Source organism: Carcharodon carcharias, chromosome 13 (assembly GCF_017639515.1).
Source record: "Carcharodon carcharias isolate sCarCar2 chromosome 13, sCarCar2.pri, whole genome shotgun sequence".
NCBI classification, from domain to species: domain Eukaryota; kingdom Metazoa; phylum Chordata; class Chondrichthyes; order Lamniformes; family Lamnidae; genus Carcharodon; species Carcharodon carcharias.
Window position 1 is genome coordinate 104,256,336 of NC_054479.1, and position 21,715 is coordinate 104,278,050.

Below are 21,715 nucleotides of genomic sequence, written 5' to 3' on the forward strand. Positions count from 1 at the left end.
GGCATAATTCAAAGCTTAGAACAGAGGTGGGACCTGCACATGATGAGATACTGGGCACCCGAGGCAGGGGAAGAGGGTAATACTGGTGCCAGATCACCAGAGGGTGAGATCACTAAAGAGTTTTGCTGTAGGGGACTCTGTTAAGGACTTTGATAGTACGGCCTATAGAAAAAAAGACTGATGGGGATGCACACAGAAATGCTGGGTACATTGGCAGGCCTGCCAGAAAGCCTGTGTGGTCACTGTCAAGGAGCTAGGAGGATTCCAGCATCACCCTTGCACAAGCCTTTGGGCAGAGCTTGGATCCCATCCTTTCCAGCACGGAAATGGTGATCAACTCATGAGAACACTTGCAAACCAGCATCTGATTTCGCTGACTCAACTTCCAGTGCAGCACAAGTAGAGACCACCCAGCATCCGAATGCTCCAATGGAAGACACAAAAATCTCAGCTTGTTGCCATGTAGGCTCAGACTGCTGATATCATGGCTATGGATATCACTGTTTAAAAGAGCTTATGCAGTCTCACAGCAGTCCAGCAATCTATTGTGCAACACACTGCTCAGATTTCTGAGGACAGTGGCTCCTATTGAGTATAGTAAAGGGTTAACGCTAATAATAGCTACTGAGCACATGCATGCTACACTACAGTGATGTCATTCACTGAGAGATGATGACAGAGAAGCACCTTAGAGAGTAGCTCCAACTCTGTTTTGGTCTTGTTTAACCTTTGTAAATAGTTACCAAGTAAATAAATGTGTTTTCAACAAAAGACCATTGCCTCCAGCAAGATCTCTTCAAGAGTAGGAAACTAATGAATCCCGAGACAAAATCACAATAATAGAATGCCATGGAGCACAAACCTGATGCCCTCTCTCAGAGTGGCAGCTTTCATCTTTAGACCATAAGATCATAAGACATAGGAGCAGAAATTAGGCCATACGGCCCATCAAGTCTGCTCCGCCATTCAATCATGGCTGAGAAGTTTCTCAACCCCATTCTCCTGCCTTCTCCCCTTAACCTTTGATCCCCTTCCCACTCAAGAACCTATCTATCTCAGACTTAAATATACTTAATGACCTGGCCTCCACAGCCTTCTGTGGCAATGAATTTCATAGATTCACCACTCTCTGGCTAAAGAAGTTTCTCCTCATCTCTGTTCTAAAAGGTCTTCCCTTTACTCTGAGGCTGTGCCCTCGGGTCCTAGTCTCTCCTACTAATGGAAACATCTTCCCCACGTTCACTCTATCCAGGCCTTTCAGTATTCTGTAAGTTTCAATCAGATCCCCCCCTCATCCTTCTAAACTCCATCGAGTATAGACCCAGAGTCCTCAAACGTTCCTCATGTGTTAAGCTTTTCATTCCTGGGATCGTTCACGTGAACCTCCTCCAGACCCTCTCCAGGGACAGCACATCCTTCCTGAGATATGGGGCCCAAAATTGCTCACAATATTCTAAAGTGGTCTGACCAGAGCCTCATTAAGCCTCAGCAACACATCCCTGCTTTTATATTCTAGTCCTCTCAAAATAAATGCCGACATTGCATTTGCCTTCCTAACTACCGATTCAACCTGCAAGTTAACCTTAAGAGAATCCGGGACTAGGACTCCCAAGTCCCTTTGCATTCCAGATTTCTGAATTCTCTCCCCATTTAGAAAATAGTCTATTCTTCTATTCTTCCTACCAAAGTGCATGACCTCACACTTCCCCACATTGTATTCCATCTGCCACTTCTTTGCCCATTCTCCTAACCTGTCCAAATCATTCTGCAGCCTTCCCACCCCCTCAATACTACCTGTCCCTCCACCTATCTTTGTATCATCTGCAAACTTAGCCAGGATGCCCTCAGTTCCTTCATCTCGATCATTAATGTATAAAGTGAAAAGTTGTGGTCCCAACACTGATCCCTGCGAAACTCCACTAGTCACTGGCCGCCATCCTGAGAAGGACACCCTTATCCCCACTCTCTGCCTTCTGCCAGACAGCCAATCTTCTATCCATGCTAGTACCTTGTCTCTAACACCATGGGCTCATATCTTACTGAGCAGCCTCCTGTGCAGCAACTTGTCAAAGGCCTTCTGGAAGTCCAAGTAGATAACATCCATTGGCTCTCCTTTATCTAACCTACTCGTTACTTCCTCAAAGAATTCTAACAGATTTGTCAGAGATGACCTCCCCTTGATGAAACCATGCTGACTTTGCCCTATTTTCCCATGCACTTCCAAGTATTCTGAAATCTCATCCTTAATAATGGACTCTAAAATCTTACCAATGACCGAGGTCAGGCTAATTTCCCGTCTTTTGCCTCACTCCCTCCTTAAACAGGGGGGTTACGTTAGCGATTTTCCAGTCCTCTGGGACCCTCTCTGACTCCAGTGATTCCTGAAAGATCACTACTAACGCCTCCACTATCTCTTCAGCTATCTCCTTCAGAACTCTGGGGAGTAATCCATCTGGTCCAGGTTATTTATCCACCTTCAGACCTTTCAATTTTCCTAGCACCTTCTCCTTGGTAATGGCCACCATACTCACCTCTACCCCCTGACTCTCTTGAACTTTGGGGATGTTACTCGTGTCTTCCACCATGAAGACTGATGCAAAGTACCTATTCAGTTCCTCCGCCATTTCTTTGTTCCCCGCTACTACTTCTCCAGCGTCATTTTCCAGCAGCCCAATGTCCACTTTTGCCTCTCTCTTACCCTTTATATATCTAAAAAAAAGCTCTTGCAATCTTCTTTTATATTTCTTTTTTAGTTGTCCTCTGTTGGTCTTTGTAGGCTTCCCAATCCCCTGGTTTCCCACTGCTCTTCGCTGCATTGTATGCTTTCTCTTTAGCTTTTATGCTGTCCCTGACTTCCCTTGTCAGCCGTAGTTGCCTCGTCCTCCCTTTAGTATGCTTCTTCTGCTTAGGGATGAATTTTTGCTGTGTCTCCCAAATTACTCCCTGAAACTCCTGCCATTGCTGTTCCACTGGACAAACTCAGCAAGTCTGGCAGCATCGACGGAGAAGGAAAGAGTTGATGTTTCTTTGTTCCTTTGTCTGTGAAATCTTTTGATTATCTTCTCCTATCACTGCTTGCTTGTCCCTACAACCCCACACCACCCCGCCAATTCTTCCCCCCCCCCCCCCCCCCCCACCACCACCACCACCACCACCACCACCACCACCACCACCACCACCACCACCACCACCACCACCACCACCACCACCACCCCCCACCTTAAACCAGCTTATATTTCACCCAAAACAAAAACAGAATTACCTGGAAAAACTCAGCAGGTCTGGCAGCATCGGCGGAGAAGAAAAGAGTTGACGTTTCGAGTCCTCATGACCCTTCGACAGAACTTGAGTCACCCCTCTTCTAATATTCACTCAGTTCTGTTGAAGGGTCATGAGGACTCGAAACGTCTACTCTTTTCTTCTCCGCCGATGCTGCCAGACCTGTTGAGTTTTTCCAGGTAATTCTGTTTTTGTTTTGGACTTCCAGCATCCACAGTTTTTTGTTTTTATTGCTGTTCCACTGTCTTTCCTGCTAGGCTCATCTCCCAGTCAATTCTGGCCAGCTCCGCCCTCATGCCTCTGTAGTTGCCTTTATTCAACTGTAATACCGTTACATCTGATTCCAGCTTTTTCCTCTCAAATTGCAGGCTAAATGCTGTCATATTATGGTCACTTCCTCCTAAGGGTTCCTTCACCTTAAGCTCCCTTATCAAGTCTGCCTCATTACACATCACTAAATCTTGAATTGCCTGTTCCCTCGTGGGCTCCACCACAAGCTGCTCCAAAAAGCCATCTCATAGACATTCCACAAATTCCTTTCCTTGGGATTTTCCCAGTCTACCTGCATATTGAAATCCCCCATGATCACTGTAACCTTGCCTTTCTTACATTCCTTTTCTATCTCCTGGTGTATCTTGTGCCCCACATCCTGACTACTGTTCGGAGGCCTGTACATAACTCCCATTATGTTTTTTTTACCTTTTCGGTTCCTCAACTCTACCCACACAGATTCTACATCATCTGACCCTACATCGTTTCTTGCTATCGATTTAATTTCATTTTTTACTAATAATGCAACCCCATCCCCTCTGCCAACCTGCCTATCTTTTCGATAGGATGTATATCCTTGGATATTTAGCTCCCAGTCCTGATCCCCTTGCAGCCATGTCTCCGTGATGCCCACCACATCATACCTGCCAATTTCAATCTGCGCCATAAGCTCATTTACCTTATTTTGTATACTGCGTGCATTGAGATACAACACCTTCCGTCCTGTATTTCCCGTCCCCTTTCTCATTGTCATCCCTTTATCTGATGTGCTTGAAGTTAGATTCCTAGCCCTTTCCAAACACTCTGTCCTATTTTGTGTTCTGGATACTTTAATAGCCTCTCCTGGGCTCTCCTTTTCAGTTTTTTCATAATTTTCCATGAAGTTGAATCCACACACTAACCTGCTGCTTTGATTCCCATTAGTCATACTTCTTGGAGTTTTACCCTTCTCTTCCCGCCCACTTTCTAGTTTAAAGTCCTGTCGATCACCCTAATTACCCTTTTTGCTAGAACATTGGTCTCAAGTCAGTTCAGGTGGAGACCGTCCCAACGGTACAGATCCCTCCTGTTCCAATACTGATGCCAGTGCCCCATGAAATGGAACCCTTCTTTCCCGCATCAGTCCTTTAGCCACGTGTTTACTTCCCTTATTCTCGCATCCCTATGCCAATTTGCACGTGGCTCGGAGATTATAACCCTTGAGGACCTGTTCCTTAATTTAGTTCCTAGTTCCTGATAATCCCCAAACAGGTCCTCTTTCATAGTCTTGCCTATGTTATTTGTCCCGACGTGGACCACCACAACTGGATCCTTCCCCTCCCTCTCCAATATCCTTTCAAGCGGTCAGAGATGTCCCTCACCCTGGCACCCGGCAGGCAACATACCATGAGGGACTCTTGATCCTGCTTACAAAGGAAGCTGTCAATTCCCCTAATTATAGAATCCCCTACGACAACCACTTGTCTTTTTGCTCCCCCCCCCTTGAATGGCCTCCTGTGCCACAGTGCCATGGTCAGCTGGCTCATCCTCCCTAAAGCCCTGTACCTCATCCACACAGGGAGCAAGTACATCGTACCTGTTGGACAAGGTCAAGAGCTGAGGCTCCTCTGTTCCTGAACACAGATCCCTCTACCTGCCTCACTTGCAGTCACACCCTGCTGAACCTGACCACTAACCGAATTTGAGGTACTTAATCTACAGGTGTGACCGCCTCCTGAAACAAAGCATCTATGTAACTCTCCCGCTCTCGGATGTGCCGGAGCTCGGACTCCAGCTCATCAATTCTGAGCTGGAGTTCCTCCAGCAACCAACACTTGCTGTAGATGTAGTCACTGCGGCTCGCAATGGGATCTGCCAGCTCCCACATCATACAGCTACAGCACATCATCTGCCCAGCCATCTCGACTTAGTTAATTCATTTATCAATTAGCTTTGCAGTGTTTTTTTTCAATTTGGTGCAGATTTCCTTCCAACCAATCAGGTCACAGCTTTCCTGTGATGTCACTTTTTCCGTTTTGGCTTCAGTTACTCTGTGCCCCGAGGTCACCGCTCCAGTTCGCCTCCCTCCAAGTCTGCTCCCTGCAGACAAGGTCGCGAATCCCCGAGGTAAGCTAGATTTATATTCACCACTCCAGTGCTCCTCCCTTCGAGTCTGCTCCCAAGATTTACCCACCAATCAGCTGCTTTTTCTTTAAAATCTACTTTCAGAAGTGTCCCTCGCAGGTCTGATGCACTCCTGAAGGCACTGCCTCTTCCTCTCTTTTTTTTTAGGTTTGAGGAGGAGGGAGGGATGGAAACACTACAGCAGTCCCTTTGCTGTTGCTTGCCCGCCAGCCCAGGCTGCTACCTTCTATGCTGAGTTGGTGCAGTCCAAAGCCAGGCCTTCTGGGACATGAGCTGTGCGAGGCTGTCCCGCAAGGCCATCTGCAGTCTCCCCCAGTGAAAGTGAACAGCCCTTTATCAGTAATGCAGCGGGGGCGGCGGTGGGGGGGGGGGGTGGTTTGTGCTGGGGAAGGTGGTTAGAGGGGGCAGTGAGGAAGGAGTAGCAGCATTGTGGAGGATTAGGACAGTCAAAGGTACATGGAGGACAGGCAATGAGGAAATGCACAAGGGTGATGAGTTGACTTTTGTATGTATTATTGGATGTTTTGATTGATATTTGCTTTGAGGTGGCTTTTATTTCAGCATTGTGGCCAGAAGGATGCTGTGCTAATCAGTAACTGAGAGAACAGAAGGTGTGTTGAATGGGAAATTAGAATTGCATTCACTAGTGCTGCAATCAAATAAGCCAATCACAGACAGCCTGGCCAGAAAGGGGGTGTGTTGGATGCCTCATACCTTTCTCCCCCTCAGCTGCTCATCATATAGCCGAAGGTGAGGGTGTGCAGACTGCTGCAGACCACAACAAATTTTAACACTCACTCTGTCAAATACTGCAGAGTTTACCCCAGAGCAGTCCAGGCAGCAGAAGTAATGCTTAAACACCCTAATTGTCTACACAAAGATGGTTCAAGGGGCAGCATGACTCTCGTTCTGCACATGCTGTACACTGGAGTCATGAGTAGGTGGATAGCCCTTGTTATTCAGCAGTCACGCTCTGGTTTCTCACGGCAACTCAAATGCTGATGGCTCAGCAAACTGGCCTAGAATAAAGACATCATGACTGCAGCCAAGATAACAGGCATTGAACTGCACAAAGCACCAAGTATGGTCACATAATAGTTGGAAACCAAAGGAGTGGAACCTTTTGTGGTTGCAGTACATGTCTGAATTTACATGCAGCATACATAGCGTGACAGCTGTGCAGTTAATGACATCCTGTACATCGGGAGCCCTGCAGTACTGGCAAAGCCACATGCTCATTCTGTCTTCCTCACTCTGGATAAAGAGAATGCAATGCATTCCCTCTCTTTGCATACAGAATGTCAATCACCTCCCTTATACAACAACGGACAGTGAACAACAAGATAATAGATATGTCATCTACAAGCAAAACTGTATTTATAAAGCAGCTTTAATCAATAATACAATCCAAGGCACTTCACAGGGGCATTATAAAACAAAATATAGCACCAAGCCACTTAAAGATATATTAGGACAGATGACCAAAAGCTTGGTCAAAGAGGTAGGTTTTAAGAAGCATCTTAAAGGAGGGAACTGAGGACAAAGGTAGGGAACCACTGGAGTCAAACGTGCATTACAAAGCTACCTGATGTCACAATCTTCCTACTCTGCATGCTTCCGGCACGCACTCCCAGCATCCTGTGTCGCTCACACCAGAAGAATGCGCAAGCAGTGTGGACACCATTGTGACACCTGTAGCACCAAAAGTACAGGCACCAGGCAACCAAATTTTACTGCAAATGTAAGTATGAGGAAATTATAAAAAACTTTCCTTGTACATGTTTTTAAAGTTTACTCAATTCTACTGAGCAACCTGAAAATGAATCCACAAAAATCAATTTTAGCATTTCAGAGTTCCAAACTAAGGATTGAAAAAAAAATCTTCTCAAGTACTAAGCATAAGTATGTCATGTCTATCAGTTTATAGAAACAGGCGATTACAAATCAATCTGTACTTAAAATTTCTGCTATTGAAAAAAATACAGGATGCACCAAACATGCAGAACCCACCTGCTCATTGACTCTCGAATGGGATGGTCCATGGTGGATTAGAATTTTCACAATATCCATGTCTCCCTTCCAAGCAGCCAAATGGAGTGGAAAACAACCCTTGTTATCTGCCACATTGGTGGAGGCTTCGTACTGAAGGAGCTTCAGAACAACATCCCTACAAGATAAGGGTCAAAATGTTCATAAGAGAAATTATCTGGAATTGAAGAGTTAACAGAGTCAAAGCTATACAAAAGCCTTAAGTGAAACAACATCATCGACCTGAAACATTAACTGTGTTTCTCTTTCAACAGATGCTGCCTGACTTGCTCAGTATTTCCAGCATTTTCTGTGTCTACATGTACTATACAACATGGTTGCAGCAGCATGTACAATACAAAACAATGTCAGTAGTATGTCCTATGCAGTACTGACAGCAGTAGATATATATAGGTGCTATGTTATAGACTGTAGTGTCAATAGTATGCACTAGACAGCACAACGGCATAGGTAATGTGTGATCCAAGAGTTGCTGTGATTTATACTACAGGACATAGTGGTAGACCAGAGACTTGACTCATGGAATTAAAAATAAATTCTTCACAGATCAGATAACGCAAGGAGCACTCATTTCGCTAATACTGTTAGTGCCAAGACCAACAAGAATTTCTTGATTTGTTTTAACTACACAGTAATTAAAAGCATGCAACGCAGAACACTAAACAAATCCAACCGCTTTAAAGTAAGTGTGAATGGCTAAGAATTTTTTTTTCCTAAAAAAATAGAATGACATTATATCTTTGGTTACTGATGTAAAAACATCCCACTCCTTACACCCAAGGCAATACGTCTCTTATGAAAAATAAATCTTGCTGCTCCACTGAAAGCAACAAGCAGTCCGAGGAGATGTTGAGAGTTGTTTCAATGCCAGGTTTGTGGAATTTCAGCGTAGACAATAACCCCATATCACAAGTTTCAAAGAACTGCTTAGAATTTTTTTCTTTAAATGAGATATGCTTTTCATTCAGGAAGTTGGAATCTTCCCTGAAATTTGCGTCCATCATCATAATATAAAATAAAGGGTACAATTCTGAAGAAGGTGCAGGAGCAGAGGGACCTTGGTTTATATGTGCATAAATCACAGAATGTAGCAGGTCAGGTTGGAGCATGGTTAATAAAGCATTCAGCATCTAGTACACTGCCTGAGAGTGTGATGGAAGCAGGTTCAATCAAAGCATTCAAGAGGGAATTGGATCATTATCTGAAAAGGAAAAATTTGGAGGGCTACAGAGAAAAGGCAGGGAAGTGACATTTGGATAATTGCTCCTTCTGGGGGCCAGCACAGACATGATGGGCTGAATGGCCTCCTTCTGTGCTGTAACCATGCTATGAAAAGGTGCTGAGGACAGTTTTGAAGTCTTCACCAATATTCTGGCAACTAATGTTGCACAGACCAGGACTGAAATTGGAACTCCCTTAGTTCTCTGTGACTCAGTACCCCAATATATGGTGAATTTACCCACTACATACTAATCAGGGAAAAAAAGTTATATTTGTAGTGCACAATTAATGAAAAATTTTACAGTTAATATTTCTTAAGAACATGAGAAATAGGAGCAGGACTAGGCCATTCAGCCCCTCGAGCCTGCTCCGCCATTGAAAGAGATCATGGCTTCAACACCATTTTCCTGAACTAACCCATATCCCTTTATGTTTTTAATATCTATAAATCTATCGTTCACAGTCTTGAACATACTCAGCAACTGAGACTCAACAGCCCCCTGGGGCAGAGAATTCCAAAGATTTACCACCCTCTGGGTGAAGAAATTCCTCCTCATCTCAGTCCTAAATGGCCTGCCCCTTATTCTGAGACTGTGTCCCCTGGTTCTAGACCCGGGGAAACATTGTTCCAGCATCTACCCTGTCGAGCCCTCTAAGAATTTTGTGTTTTTGAATGAGATCACCTCGCATTCTTCTTAACTCGAGAGAATAAAGGCCCAGTCTATTTACTATTTCTTTCAGTTATACGCTGTATAAATAAATTTCACTTACATGGCACATAACACCATGTGAACCTAGATGGTCAACATACTGAAATGAGTATCTAAAGCTAAACTTAAAGGAAGATCTACTTCAGAATAAGAGTAATTAATTTCCAGTGACCTCTGCTGGGAAGTGAGTTTATTTGGACAAAAGGTGAAGACAGCTTTGGACTGGTTTGCAACATCCTGATTGTGATTTGGAAAGGTAATACTCACTTCCTAGGCTCACCTAAAGAATAGTATCATGGTCTAAGACTTTTTGACCATTTGAAAATCTAATTAGGTTTTTAAAGCAAAGTGCATTCACTGAAGTTAAAAAAAAACTGATAATGCAATAGGTGGTTGAAATGTTAATAAGCTAAGCTTTGGAATTGTTTCCCTATTTGTTAGCCTGACTCAATTAAGAAACATCTCAAATCCATTGTGTTGGGAAGTCTCTGGTTTTCCCTTCTGACTGTGGACGATGAGATAAAAATAGAAACACAGGCACAAGCAGTCAGGTCCAGCAAAAGATGAGGTATGATGCCCTAACTGAAAGGTTTGACATTATTTGCATTGAACAGCATTCATTTGCACTCATTGGATCAGTTGCGCTCAAAAGCAATCATTTTCTTATCATTTGACATCAGTTGCACTCAAAACCAATCATTTAGCTATCATTTAACAAGTACTGTAACTGACATCAATGTCATCTTTTGCCCCAACCATAGCGTGCAAGCATTTGCAATTAGCAACATCACTTAAGCATTCAGACACCAAAAATGATCAGTTTATTTTCCATATTTCTGAACTTTGATAGCTTCAAACATCATAAAACGGAGCTAATTTTAGAAAAAGCAGAATCTGTTTTGATGAGGTACCTTTATATTTTTCTTCATAACGACTAACTCATGCAGCACAACCCTACCCCACCCTCTCTCGCCGTGCCCATACCCCGCCCCAGATTGCAGCAGTTCTCTCCCACACCCACAGCCCATGCACCCGCCCCCACAAAACAATTTTCTACCACCTCCCCAAACTTTCAAAAGTCACACTTTTCAGGCAGGATGAGCCAACATAAGGCAGTATTAAGTCATAAGACCAAAAGCTTGGTCAATGGAGCAAAATGGGTTTTAAAGATTCACGGAAAATCACAGATCACTTGCCCCACAATGCAGGCTTCTGACCACTATTTAACACGGACATTGGGATCCCAAAGCCTGTATGAAAAATCCTAGCCTGGGTGCCTTAAATAGAGGGTGGGATTTTCCAGTCCCATCAGTGGTGGGGCTGGTGGGCCTGGAAAATCCCAGCCGGAAGGTATTTCAGTCCTTTGCATTAACACTGATAGGTGTAAAAATTTAAACCAGAAAAAATGCCCCATTCTCCCCCCACACCCAACCCCCAAGACTGCAGCAGTTTTCTTTCTCTCTTTCCCCTCCACTTCCCATCTTTCCCTTCCCCATCCCCTCTTTCCCCTTCTTCAAACCAGAGATCTATATTTAGAGGACTAACCAGAAACCACAAGTGATGCTTTCCCGCCAACCCTGATGCAGTTTTCAAGCTGGTGCAGGAGCATCAAAGTCCATAGTCCATGGCAATGGGGAAAGTATTGGAGAAGTCAGTTGGTGGTTTGGGGGGGTTCCAGAGGGGTTGAAGGGGGCCTGTAGTTGGGTGACTCTGGAGAATCTGCGAGGCCTGGAGGATCAGTGAGGCCTGAAATTTGGTGGCATTGATGAGGCCCAAGGCCCAGAGACCGGAGGGAGAGAGGAGGTGACAGTTTGGAGGCTAGAGGGAGAGTTTGGAGACTGGAAGGGGGGCAGTTTGGAAACTGGAGGGAGAGGGGGGAGAGTTTGGAGACTAGAGGGGGAGTTTGGAGACTGGAGAAGGGGGAAGAGTTTGGAGACTGGAGGGAGGGGGAGAGTTTGAAGACTGGAAGGAGATGTGGGAAAAGAGTTTAGACCCTGAAACTGGGCTGGGGGAGAAATTAGACCCTAACACTTTGGGGGTGGTGGTGGCGGGGGGGGGGGGGGGGGGGGGGGGCAGAGAATTTAGGTGCTAAGACTAAGGTAAATTAAGAACTTTTCGGGATTTAGTAGGTGCTCTCAAGCATTTAGTGTATAGTGGAGCAATTTTTTTTGGATTAATTGAAAAAGCTGAATTAATTCGGATATTATTTAAGGAATTAATTTCCTTGTATTTTTCAATGCAGGTTGCTGAGCGCACTGGATACCTCTGAGCGCACTGGATAGCTTTGCGTGCATTTTGCTGTTTGATGTCAAAGATGACAAAAACCCTGCTAATCTGCAATCAAACTCATTGCAAATTGGAACATCTAGTTCTGTCGAAGGGTCATGAGGACTCGAAACGTCAACTCTTTTCTTCTCCGCCGATGCTGCCAGACCTGCTGAGTTTTTCCAGGTAATTCTGTTTTTGATTTGATGTCAAGTGATTGGTGGTCATTTTTGAGCGCACTGAACACAAAAATGATGTCAAAATTTTCAGGTGTTATGATCCTGGACCAGATCCTCAAGATTCTGGGACAATCTAATTAGGGACCAGTAACGTTTTGTTTTACGTAGACAAAGTTTGAGATCCAAGGTACTTACTAAAAGAATAAAGCTTTTGAACAAACAAAACAAACTTTAGTGTACAAAGTCAGAAAAGTAAAACAATTTACAATATTTTATACTGTAATATTCAGAATTACCATGAGATACATGTGAATTAACAGGCAAACTGTTGTCTGACACAATCCACTGCACAATAAATGGCAGATGAGACCAAGACAGGTTCCAAGGATTTCTCAGCATACCATCCAGATATCAGTGTTCACTGTGAGTTACACCATCTTGTTAAAACTCTGTCTCCCTATGAAGAATTTCAAGTCTGCGCTCTTCCATTTTGAAAAGCTAGCCTCATAATTCCCTCCAAATGTCACTACAAATCAGACTGTCTCAACCACTGCTCATCTCCCAATGTTTTAATCTTGTCTCCTGAGACTATGTTTCCCTGGATTCCCAAGCCTGCACTCCAGCACCAACTCACAGACACAGCCATATTGAGCTGAACACCACTGCTCCAAAGGGTTACCTTTACCAAATGGCCCACAGCATGAAGTCACCAACATTCCGCTGCCTTTTAGCTCTCCAGGGCTTCTCCAAAACCATCACTACTTGAAGCCTGTCAGCTGCAGCATTTTTGCTGCTTGAAGTCTCTTTCTTTGCTTCTCTCCCAGTTTTCTCTTCCGGAGGTCTCCTCCCGGTGGCTCCTTTCGCAGCTCCACCCCTCCTTACTTCCCATTGGTCTCCACACTGATATCCCCAAGCTTTATACAATTTGGATAAACAATATAAGGTGTTATAAGTACAAATGTGAGTGCAACACAAATAGATTCAGGACGTTTCTAGGTCACAACCATCCTAAAGGAGTCATTCATTAGCAGGACATCAGAGATCAGGGATAACATTAAGTTCTATCAGTTTTTAATAGACAGACCTACAAACATACGAATTAGGAGCAGGAGTAGGCCACTCAGCCCCTCGAGCCTGCTCCACTATTCAATAAGATCATGGCTGATCTCAATGTAACCTCAAACCCACATTCCTGCCTACCCCCAATAACCTTTCATCCCCTTGGTAATCAAGAATCTAACTAGCTCTGTGTTAGGGGAAAATTAAAAATGCTAAAAGAGAACACTAAAAATTTACTGAAGAACACTTCAAATCTCCAAGCAGCCATGGATATTAAACCTATTGACAGCTGAGGATAAGCAGATGGACATTGCACACAAAGGAGCTTTGAGTTTGTGTGATTTACACAGTTTCAAGAGATGAGCTAATGTCCAGTCACAGGCAGAACCATTCAAGTGGTCTAACGATGCGGTGAAGCCTTGAGAGCTGGTCTGGAGATAAAACATAACAAAGTTAGTTTAAGTCTCAGATAGGGACAGGGCAGATGGTTTAGTTTAGATATGGGAGGACATACAAAGACAAGAGAGGTCTTTTGATGAAACACAAGCAGTCTTGAGTTGTGAGAACCAAGGTCTTTGTGTAAGTGTTTTAATTTTGATTGGATAATATAATTATGTATACACCCTTTAGAATAATTGGTTAGCAATATCACATGTTTACGTACTCAAGAGGATAGTTTTAACATGGTACCTATGTGTAGGTTAGCAATTGGATATATTCAAATGTATTGTGATAAGGAAAAGTACAAAAGTAATGAAATGTACTCAGTCAGGGAGCTGGATCTTCATTCTTAGGAATGATTGCAGCTCCCTTGCATATGCTTGAATAAAACCGGTAAAGGAAGCCTGAGTCTCTCTGGTCGCCATGTGGTCAGGGATTGTAGTTTCTCCTCTTCAACTGGCCTATGTGGTAGTTGCAGGATGGGAGGGGATACCATCTTCAGTCTACCTTAAAAATATTCAAAGACTCTGCTTCCACCACCTTTTGAGGAAGAAAGTTCCAAAGACTCACTACCCTCAGAAAAAATTTCTCCTCATCTTGATCTTAAATGAGCGACCCCTTACTTTTAAACAGTGACCCCTATTTCTAGATTCTCTGACAAGAGGAAACATCCTCTCTACTTGCACCATGTCAAGATCCCTCAAGATCTTAAATGGTTTCGATTAAGTCACCTCTTATTCTTCTATATTCCAGTGGATACAAGCCTAACCTGTCCAGCCTTTCCTAAGACAATCCGTCCATTCCTGGTATTAGTCTAGTAAACCTTCTCTGAACTGCTTCTAATGCATTTACATCTTTCTTTAAATAAGGAGACCAGTCCTGTACTCCAGGTGTGGTCTCACCAATGCCCTGTACAACTGAAGCTTAAACTCCCTACTTTTGTGATCAATTCTCCTCACTATACATGATAACATTCTATTAGCTTTCCTAAGTGTTTTTCTTCTACTCAATTAACCAATCCTAAAAATACAGGCAGTAAGAGATATATATATCAGACTGCTAGCAACTCAATAATGCATATTTATAGAATGCCTTTAACATAATAAAACATCCCAAGGCACTTTACAGGGGTTTTGTAAAACAAAATTTGGTATTGAGCCACATAAGAAGATATTAGGGCAGATTACGAGAAATTTGGTTTAAGTGTCAGGTTTTAAAGAGTGTCTTAAAGCAGGAAAGCAAAGTAAAAAGGCAGAAAGGTGTAAGGAGGGAATTCTAAAGCTTGGGACCAAGACAACTGAAGGCACAGCCACCAACGGTGGCGGGAATAAAATTAGGGATGCTGAAGAGGCCAGAATTAGATGAGGGAGAGAGGGAGGAGTTTCTAGATACACTAGAAAACAGGATGAGAATTTTAAATTCAAGATGTTATTTGACTGGGAGCCAATGAGCCCAGGACAATAGGCGACCAGGGCTTGGTGTGAATTGAGACATGGGCAGCAGAGTTTTGGATCATTTTACATTTATTGAGGATAAAATGTGGGAGACCAGCCAGGAGTGCATTTGAATAGTCAAGTCTACAGGTACCAAAGGCATGAATGAGAGTTTCCAGCAGCAAATGAACTGAGGCAAGACTGAAGTCTTACAATATTATGGAGATGAAAATAGGTGGTCTTAGTAATGGCATGAATATGTGGCTGGAAGCTCATTGCGGGGTCACCAAGGTTAGAAACAGAGTGGTTGAGTCTCAGACAGTTGTCAGGGAGAGTTGGTAGCTAGGGAGCAACGTTTGGAGAATGTAAGTCTTAACAATATTTAACTGGTGAAAATTTCTGTTCATCCAGTACTGATAGTTTACTGTGTAAATAAACAATGTACCTTTAACTGCTGCAGGCTTATCTAGAAATGTACATTAATCAAATTCACCATTCCAATTATTTCAACTTCCCATTTTGTTCCTTCTTGAGATTATCTTAGACCTGTAGAATACAGAGTATACTCACTTAAAGTAAGTTTTGTAACAAAAAATACAATCTATTATGAAATCTGTACACTTCCATTTATAGCTATTTAAACTATCATTTCAGGCAGAATGCTCATTAAATAACATGGCCCAGCTTACTGTATTCAACCTCTTGAGCAATGGGACTTAAAAAGCAAAACCTGAGCCCCACTATCAAGCTGTTACGATCTTCGTGGAGACTGATAAAAGAAATTCCAATTTCCAGTTAATGAACGAATGACACAACAAGATTCCCTGTTTTAAGATGTTTACTGTAAGGAACAGATTAAAAGCATTATTAACTAAACACTATTGTTGTAGGCAACTTATCCCTGAAGCTACAGAACAAACACAACTGAAAAAAGCACTGTTGGGTATACATTGCACTGCCCTTTAAGTAGTCATTCAATTCTCCCAGAATCAGTCCAAAATTATTCTTCGTTTCCAAGGTTTTACTTCTGTTCTTTTCTTTTCTCAGCCTGGTGATTTCTAACCCCAGAACTGTCCTTCATGGTGAGGATATTACTGGAGATCCTACCCTCTAGCAGAAGCTAGATGAATCTTCCAACTTTATTTGAACTCGTCATGAATTTGGTGTTTTCAATCTGAGTGTGTGCTTCCACCTGCATTTATGGTGAACCACAGAGACTTTTAGCCTCTAGCTGCTCGGTCTCTCCCAGACCCAAGCAGACAACCTATCTGTCTGTATAGTCAGTGGTATTTTAGAAAGCATCCAATCTGATCTGTGCAATGACTTTCTCTGCACTCTTCCACATGGCAATGTGAATCACATGGGCCTTATATCCAGTTAGAAATGCTGACTAGCTATTCTTTAGACCCCATCTCTATCCTATCCTTGAATCAAATGGACAGTTCAAAGTATATCCTTTTACAAGACTCTGTCTGCTAGCATCACAGCTGCCTTCACCATTGTCTGCAAGTGCGAAAACCTTGCGCCTTTTCCCAGGTTAAACAATATAGCCTCATTTAAATCTCTAACAATCAAACCACCCAGGCATGCTGTCAGGCAGACTTCAGAACAGGTATATAGCCCCCTTCATTTTACCTTAAATTAAGGACACAGTCCCAAAACATAGCAATCTTATAAACCTCAAAATTGGAACAATGTTCAAGGGACTAATTAGACTTCAGTTCAATCAAACCATTTTAATATTACTGCTCATCTTCAAATCAGTTGAATAATTAGCTTGATATTTATAACCTCTCTCTTGTGCATTTGGTTAGGATTTTTTTCTGAAGGCAATACATAGGCCCAATCATTTCTGGCACAATATCATATGCTGTACTCTTTCAAACATCATAGTGACATGCCCATGGGCATAACAGGGAATCAAAAATTACTCTTGATCTGAACAGGTTGAATCCCATATTGTTTTCAATGGAAGATGTATGTATACACAATCCTCAGTCAAAATGCTTATATTTCTCCTTATAGAGGATTCTAACTCATTCTCAGCTCCATCAACAGCCTCCTTTCAGCATCAGGCACTTGCCCACAAAAGCACAGGCCCCTACAGATGATTCCTACCCCCTTGCCCTCCCCCACCTTGGCCTCTCCACAAACACTCCTACCCCCTCTGGCCACTCCTACCAGAAGCCAAAGGCCATGTTGATCCTGAGTGGCTGATTCAGGCACAGCATCCACCATTTACTGTTACCTCTAAGATTGTACATAGATGAAGCGTCAAATAAGTCAAGGAGACACATATCACACACCAAAAGAATGCATCAATACACAAACAGTAGGCATTCATGCAATTCACACATAGGATAATACAAAAGTTGGATGCACATCAGTTGGTCTGTGATATTGAGGGCTGAATTTTCACTCCCAAGCTGGGATTGCAGAGCCAGGAAAATTCCCAACTTCGCAAAGCCCACAACAATGGCATTTTAGCTCTTTTGGAAGTGTGTGTGGGGGGTGGGGGGGATGTGCTAATGGTAGTCAGACCCACCAATCCCTTAAGTAGGTGAGATGTGGAGACGGGCCCCAGTGTGGGTTAAGCGACTCAGTTGGGGTCAAAAGGCCGGCTACTAAGGAGTTCTTGCTGTGAAACAGGAAGTGCATTGAACTGTTGCTTGTAGAAGACATCCATCAACAGTCAGGTGAGCACAAACTGTAAAAGTTATCCAAGTGGTTGCTGACACTAGAACAGATGACCCATCATGGGCTTTCCTTAGGAAAATCATGGCTGCTGCCTATTCACATTGTAATGAAGGTGAACATTACCAAGTTAAGGCTGGAAAAGCTTCACAGGGCACAGCCATTGACATGGCGCAGCCATAGACAAGGCGCTTCTTGGCAACATCAGCTGCTCATGTTATTTTGTATTGACTTAGGTTACTATAATGCCTCAGGGGATAACTGATACACACCACATTTGTCACAATCCTTTGCCCTCTTTCCAACCATCTCAGGGTGCACCCATGCAATTGAGCCTTGACCAAGACCCTCACAGGCTGCACATTGTCAAGACACAACAGTGTGACTCAGAGGGAGCAAGCCAGCAGGGTAGTTTGTGGTTGGGAGCACAACATACCATCTAGGAGTAACAGGAATTAAAGCCAGGCTACCTGCAGTCATCTAGATCCATTACCCAGCCACACATGCCACCTCCTACACCAGCCAAAACATTTGACATTGATGAGAAAGAGAATGTGGTTCATGTATGTAAGCAAATACATCTGTCTGAGACCATTCTAAGCTGGAAGACATACATGCCCTTTCTTTTCACATTTCTCATGTCAAAATGTCTCAGAGTAGGGCAAGTAGGGAAGGAATGGGAGGGGCTACACCTCATTTCAGTGACCAGGACATCCAGAACATGGTTGAGGAGGTCCAGAGACCATGCACAATATCTTATCTAGGTGGCTGCCAGAACCCACCCAGGGTAACCAAGAGAGCATGACCAGAGATAGTCTCCATCATGTGTTGTTCAGCACAAGCAGACAGAGGACCAAAGTGATGGTTCACATCCGAATGCTGCACCAATGGTAGGAGACCTGGCACATACTCTCCTATACCGTGGAGGCTCATTTTATTTTTATTCATTCATGGGATGTAGTCATCACTGGCTAGGCCAACATTTATTGCCCATCCCTAATTGACCTTGAGAAGGGCAAGCCGCTCCTGTAGGTGCACACAGTAGAGATGTGGAGATTTGAAGGTCCACTGTGATGCACGAACACATTCAAGAGATTTCTCCCTGGCTGCTCTGTATATTAGGCTAAAGACACTCTATGGTGTATCTGCAGGACAAGAGGGCACGGACTAGGGATGGATTCGCAAGGCTGCGGGTGATCAGGAATGCGGAGGAGACAGCCATGGAGCTGGCTAGGTGAGGCCCAGCTGGTTATTAGAGACGGTGAATCGCCCATAGGTGGTGTTAAAGGGAGTGGCATAGGTACTTTGGAACATGGTAGTAATGACGGAGGTGATGCTATTAGTTCACTGAGAGAAGGGGACGTTAGCATTAGAGGGAGCGTGCAGATTGGGTTGCATGATAAGACCAGCATGATAACAGTTGAAGGCAATGGCATGTATCCGAGTGTGCTCTTACACTATGAAAGGCAACATCTCATTACCTCGTTTGTGTCTCACACAGGTCCCAAAGCCGCTCCCTTACACCCCCCAGTCACCTCATCTCTCCAGCATTCGGAGGAGGAAGAGATGTCCCAGGAGGCAGCGTCACATCTACCACATGGCCCCCTCTTCGCCAAGACAGATACTAGCATATCGGAGGATTTAATGCATGTGTAGATTCAATGGCACAGGGTGAAGGGCGCCTCACCAGAGTGCAAGAGGAGGTGTCTGAGTCAGAGACATCTGTGCATAGTCCCCTCAGAGGAGGGAGAGAAGTTACGATGATGATCCAGTGGGCAAGGAGATAGGGCATTAGGAGTCATCTTTTGGGGTACAGTATTAGGAGCATCAGCAGCTGTGAGGACATCTGGCATAGTCCCCTGAGACAATGCGAGCTCACACACTGCAAATAGAGGAGTTCATGGCACTGATAAGCTCTACCTTGTCTTAAGGGCTCAGGAATATGAGCTCCAATCCCATGGAAGAGACACATGCGGCATCACTCAGATTGGATACAGAGGAGTGTCACTGCCTGCAAAGGGTACAAGGCTTACTCAGCAGCCTGGAGCAGTCCAAGGAATGTGCTGACATCCAAGGAATACATGAGGAGTTGTGTTCTCTTAACAGGACAGTCACGCTGATGCACACAGTTACTGGAATGGATGACTGCTGCGCCCAGCAGCCAGCCCCACGTAACTCATCTGGAGGCCACCCTAGGGCTGTGAAAGTTAGTGACAAGGGCGAAGATACTGAGAGCATCTCAGCAACATCATCTTCCAACACCCCAGTCCTTCACCCAGCCCTCATCTGCTCTACACCTACCAGTGACAACGGCTGCCCCTCCTGAAATGCACAGGCCACAGTCTGAAGTAGGTCCCCAATGGGTACCTGCACAACAAGGTCAGCCATCATGCTCCTCAATGCCATATCGCACGAAAATTGAGCAGCCTGCTGCAACCTCCTCAGGGGTTACACAGGAGGCACCATCTTGCCTCAATCACTAATGGGTTCATGGTAGTGACACTTAATATAACTTTGTACATATCATAAATCAGCACTTTGTAAATACATATCATTATAGCCAAAAATGCTGTGGTCTCATACCCTCAATGAGAGTGTTTACAGATTTACGGTTATACTGAAAACGACATGCTGAAGGCCATCTCTCATTGATGCCATCAGAAGCAAGGGTGTGTCCATGCATAACCCGGCAGTGGTAGGCTATTTCCTTGTCCAGATCTTCACATAAGGTGATAGTAAAGGAAGGGTTGTGGATTAAGATGCTCCTTGCAGCACTTCATGTCCATCAATGATCGTCTTTCAGGGAGGAACAATGATCATACTCAAAGATCAAATCCAGTTCACCAGGAGCATTGTATCAAGGCAGTCACCCACACATGAGTGTTACACGTTCACTTAAGTAGCTATTCTGCATATCAAGACGTCTTGTATGTTCGAGGGAAATATGCTTGTGTGGTTTCCCCACTACATTTGAAACCTTTATCTTCTAGGTGGTAGAAGCTGTTTCAAAGGCAGCCAAGATGTTTGGTAGCATTGCATGTTGCATATGTCACATACTTCGGAAACTGGATGCCAGCGGATGGATAATATGGAAAGTCATTGAAGGAGTTGTTCTAATACAGTTGTGGCCTCACTTTGCACAACGTGTAGTAGCTGCAGTACTCTTAGCACATGCAGTCATATCTGAAGGTCATGTGTGTAAAGTCAGGCTTCTTAATGGCACTCTCAACATAGTGGGCATGGTTTGAGTAGGCACATGGTGGCAATTTGACCGGCTCATTGACAGCCTCTAACAGATAAGTGCAGGGTCCAGGTTATGAAGGACTTCTCAAGGTATATTTGTGCACTATAATGAAGCCAAAGGTTATGATGCTCATGGTTTCAGCCAAGTTGGTGGCACTGGCTTTCAGTGTGTGCTGTTGGTTTTCTCACTTGTTGAAAATGGGCATTTTCCTGAGGAAGTGTGGCTTCCACCTTAAAGGTTTATAATGTGGAAGTTGCTCACCCAGGACTGGCTGATGTAAAATGTGAGCTTTCAAGAGCCTAGGTGAATCTACTCAGGATGAGCGAGCTTCTGGGGAAGACCTGATCCTGCAAAGAATCAGCCATGGCTACATAGGCCTGCCCCTCAGCCTGTCACTGCTGCCTTCTTCCTCCCATCCTCAGTGTCAGATCTCTGAGCCTAGACAGGGGCCTCCTCTTCCTCATCTTTGTTATGACACAGCAGATGGTAAATATCGAGCTATTCAAATCCCAGAGGGAAACTTGAAACAACTATCACAACTAATTTCCAATTTGTATAAATTTCAAGATGCGTGCCTTGAATTCAGTAGTAATAAGATCACCAAGTCTTATAGGTTTTCATAAAACTAGATTAAACATTTATTAATAAGAGAAATGATTTTAAACACATACACAGATCTACAAATTACTACTATGATAACTTTTAAATCCCCTAATCAATCTAACTCCCAGTTACACTTTCATTAAG

The 21,715-nt window shown here is 43.9% G+C and overlaps 1 protein-coding gene across 11 annotated transcripts in view; it reads right to left on the reverse strand.

Moving 5' to 3' along the window:
* anks1b (ankyrin repeat and sterile alpha motif domain containing 1B) overlaps window positions 1–21,715 on the reverse strand; it is an 865,501-nt gene that overhangs the window by 564,009 nt on the left and 279,777 nt on the right. For 9 of the 11 annotated variants that reach the window (XM_041202975.1, XM_041202978.1, XM_041202973.1 and 6 more), the window contains exon 4: window positions 7,684–7,840. In XM_041202975.1, the coding sequence (XP_041058909.1) occupies window positions 7,684–7,840 (157 nt within the window). Of the gene's footprint in view, window positions 1–7,683; window positions 7,841–8,395; window positions 8,404–15,475; window positions 15,495–21,715 lie in introns of those variants that run through there. The other 2 variants (XM_041202980.1, XM_041202979.1) reach the window with 2 other exon arrangements.